Genomic DNA, 3,785 nt, shown 5'->3' on the forward strand with positions numbered 1-3,785 from the left:
ATTCTCTTCGATTTTCAGTGCTTAATCTTGTTATTGATATGCTGCTTTTATACATAACACAAAAACCTACAATACAAATGCAATAAAATTGTTTTATAAAAATATGTTGTTTTCTTTATAACTGCCTCCCAGAAAACAATAATAATGTGCATCAAAGCAATCTGCAATTACACACTAAAGAGACAGAGAGCTTCAATATTAACCTAAGTAGCCTAAATTGGACCTCATGCTGAATAAACATTTAGGCAATTTTGCATTGTTCAGCGCTGGATCACAAAAAGAACTGGTAAACTCCACAGAGTCTATACTTCCTGTAGCTGCTTCACAATAAAATTCTTCAAGACAAGTCAGTCATGTCCCAGAATGGCTGGAGAGGTTTATTGTAAAGTTGTGCTGAGTTACAAAACACAGTAGATTCATTCAGAAAAGAGAAGCAGACATGAAAACAAGACAAACCTCATTCCTTTTTAAATGCAACTATGAGGTATCCATGACCTTAAAACATTACTACATTTGATTGAAATAAATCTTTCTTGTTTAATAATTGATTTTAGAAATAAAATATCAGCTTATTTGTATGTTTTAAATGTTGTATCAAAAGATGAAAGAAAACAACATGCATTTTCTATTACACATCAGACACGATCAAAACTACATATGCAAAGAGACAAACTGTTTGATCATAAGAACTTGTTTTTAGTATGTCTTTGAAGTTATCACACAATCACAAGCAAAAGTTAAAACAGTTAGCAGAAAACTAGTCTTTTTGTAGTTGTAAATGTGTCACACTGCTGACTGTAGTTCTTACCAATTTTTGAAATTGTTATTCGATCTCAAATTGATTTCAAACTAGATTATTTATTGTATTTATATTATGTTATTTATTTACTTTGTATTTTGAATTTCATGTTGAATCATTTGTGGGATGTTACACAAGTATCTGTTCCTCACAAGAGCTGTTTTTTCAATGCTTTCACACTACTTTACTGTAATTTACATGTCCTAAACAGAAGGCACAAGAAAGCATACACAGAAATGGTCATTTTATATTTACTTTCTTCACTGTAATTTTGGATCGCTTTCTGATTTTTAATATTTTTTTCCCAGATTGTTTGATTTCTTTTGTCTGCAAAACATAAATGATCGGGTTCAACATGGGGGGGAAGACAGAGGTCAGAGACAGGTTTATGATCCTGGCATCTGGATGTATACGTGCACTCATAGTAAATGTGATTAATACTGGGATGAAATAGATTGCCACTAATGAAAGATGAGCTGTGCAGGTTTTAAAGGCCTTCACTCTTTCGTGAACTGTGGATACTTTAGACAATGTATAGCCAATATATAAATAACTTAACAAGATAAATACCAGTGGAAGCCAAAGAATTAGAAGTGGTAACAACATACCAATGACAGTGTTGGGAAAATAGTCATTGCAGGCAAGCTTGTACATCTGGCCATGGTCACAGAAATAGCTATTAATGACCACAGACTTACAGTAGGAAAGTCTTGTCAGAAGGCCAACTGCAGTAAGTATAGCAGTAATGACCAAGACCCAGAAAGAGGCAATCAAAGACAGCATGGACCTGTGGGTCACCTTCACTTGATAGTGCAGTGGGAAGATTATAGCTATAAGTCTGTCATAGGCGAGTGCGACCAGATTAAGAGCCTGCATTGAAAGGCAGGTGTAGCAGAAAAAAAGGAATGCCATGCAGTCATTGTATGGGATGTAGGGATGGTTAAACAGAAAAATGTCAAGAAGTTTAGGCACCAGAGCAGAGCTACCAAACAAGTCCACAAATGCAAGGTTAAAAACTGCAATGTATTTTGGAGTTCTCAGATTATGATCCATGATTATTACAACCATTACAGCTGTGTTTCCCAGTACTGACACAATATAAACAAAAAAGAGAAAGACATAGTAATACTTGATATTTGGGATGTCAGATAAACCACTTATGACAAAATATGCAGGACGCACAAAAGTGATGTTTTCCCCAAGAGCAGAGTTGAACAAGTTCATTTCAAGTTTTCTTCTCCACAGTGCAGTTGTTGATGTAGATAAATGTTCTCTTCAGCGTGTCAGTGCTGTGTTCTGTTGTTCTCTTGTGATCATGAAGCTGTGTCAGGCTTTACCTGCTTTGACAGGAGTGGCTAATAAAAGGAGCAGCCCTCTTCTGAGCTCATGTCAAATAAAGTCAATGTTCAATCTCCTGTGTCTCTTGTACATAAGCCACTCAGCGCCATACAAACCCTTGATCAGTCCAATAAACTCATTGCACTCATCCAAACTACTTATTACATTATCAGATATACCGGTCAACTGGATATATATCTCAAAATACACATTTTATCTAAAATAACATACCATACATTCTCAAATAGTGCAAACATTATGATCTTGTGGAATATAATGCACTTCTGTTGATAACTACCAACAGTATAAACTATAGTTAAAATGAGCTAAACCTTAAACAGCAGTAAACTGCAGCATACACATTACTGTAGCAGTAATAATCCAAAAACATCACATACAATAGTAAAATGCTGACAGGGACCATTTTACTGCACAATGACCACTATAAGTATGTATATATATATATATAAAATAAATAAATAAAAAAAATAAAAAATCCCCTCTCACACCTTGCGGGGTGTGTTATCCTCAAGCTCAAGTCCTTGGAGTTTGAGGGTTCTGCGTAGTATCTTAGCTGTTTCTAGGACTGCACTCTTCTGGACTGAGACCTCTGATGTTTTACCTGGAATCTGCTGTAGCCACTCTCCCAGTTTGGGGGTCACAGCCCCCAGTGCTCCGATATATATATATATATATTGTGGGGGGTAGTTATGTTACTTTAGTCAGCAATAAAGTGTGTAGATAAAGATCAGGTTGCAGTATAATAGTTACTCAAAGGCTGTGTGTTGTGTTTGCTGCCACAGAAAATAAATGAAAAGTCTGTGTTTCTGTAACACTACTATGGCCTCTTCTCCTCTTCACAGCAAAGTTGGAAAACTCAAATAAGACCATATGGTCATATGCTATGTGGCACATTCATTAATATTCAAATATATAACAAATATTTTCAACACATCGCCCAAACCTATGGCTATGGTTCTGGAATAAAAACCATCAAATCAGTGTGTGGTTGTTATGAATGAGAGTGATATGTATGAGAGATTTCAATCAGGTTTAAAGGGCCATCAGATCAGTAACATACTTTTATCACCTGTTGCTGTGAACCTTTCCATTCGGTCTCTCCTCAGTTGTAAAAACATGGGCAAGCAGTAATTGCAACAAATTTCTACTGATTTAAGTAAACCTTTGGCAAGACTTTCATGATAGCCTAGAGTAACTCTTAAGTCCTCCATCTACAGTAAGAGCCTCTTGCTGGGTCTCAAACGGTTCAGTGCTTTAATCTTGTCATCAATATGCTGCCTCTTTAAATTCATCATAATAATATAATCATAAGATATAATAAAAGACTGTATAAGTAATGTGTGTGGTCTCTGGGACGTCCCCCATAGGTTTCTGAAGAAGGATTGTAAAGGTCCGCCACCTACTTCCAGCTAATACTCAATAACCAAAGTGGCCGTGCCCTTAATTATGCATAACTTTAAGCCTTAATATAATTTAAATAGGTAAATTATATAAAAATTCACCCTGGTACTGCTGACGAATGTTAACGAATGAGGAAATTAGTATAGAGAGCAAAACGGTTTTTTTTGCCATATCTTTTGTCATGGTTTTGGGTTTAAATGTTATTTCCTGTTTTATTTTGTTAAAC

General features: G+C 35.5%; 1 protein-coding gene across 1 annotated transcript; it reads right to left on the reverse strand.

Annotated features, from left to right (window-relative positions):
* Positions 1-351: 351 nt before the first annotated feature.
* On the reverse strand, positions 352-2,472 carry LOC119895789 (olfactory receptor 146-like). Its single transcript, XM_038709102.1, has one exon. The coding sequence runs from the start codon at positions 2,021-2,023 to the stop codon at positions 1,040-1,042; it is 984 nt and encodes a 327-aa protein (XP_038565030.1). The 5' UTR covers positions 2,024-2,472; the 3' UTR covers positions 352-1,039.
* Between the last annotated feature and the right edge of the window lie 1,313 nt (positions 2,473-3,785).

The sequence above is a fragment of the Micropterus salmoides genome, unplaced genomic scaffold (assembly GCF_014851395.1).
Source record: "Micropterus salmoides isolate LMB-PRFRI ecotype aquatic unplaced genomic scaffold, ASM1485139v1 Ms_hic_scaffold_9, whole genome shotgun sequence".
NCBI lineage: Eukaryota > Metazoa > Chordata > Actinopteri > Centrarchiformes > Centrarchidae > Micropterus > Micropterus salmoides.

Bases quoted from the DNA above. Each gene is read 5' to 3' on its own strand.
- LOC119895789 (XM_038709102.1), bottom strand. From the start codon at position 2,023: ATGAACTTGTTCAACTCTGCTCTTGGGGAAAACATCACTTTTGTGCGT.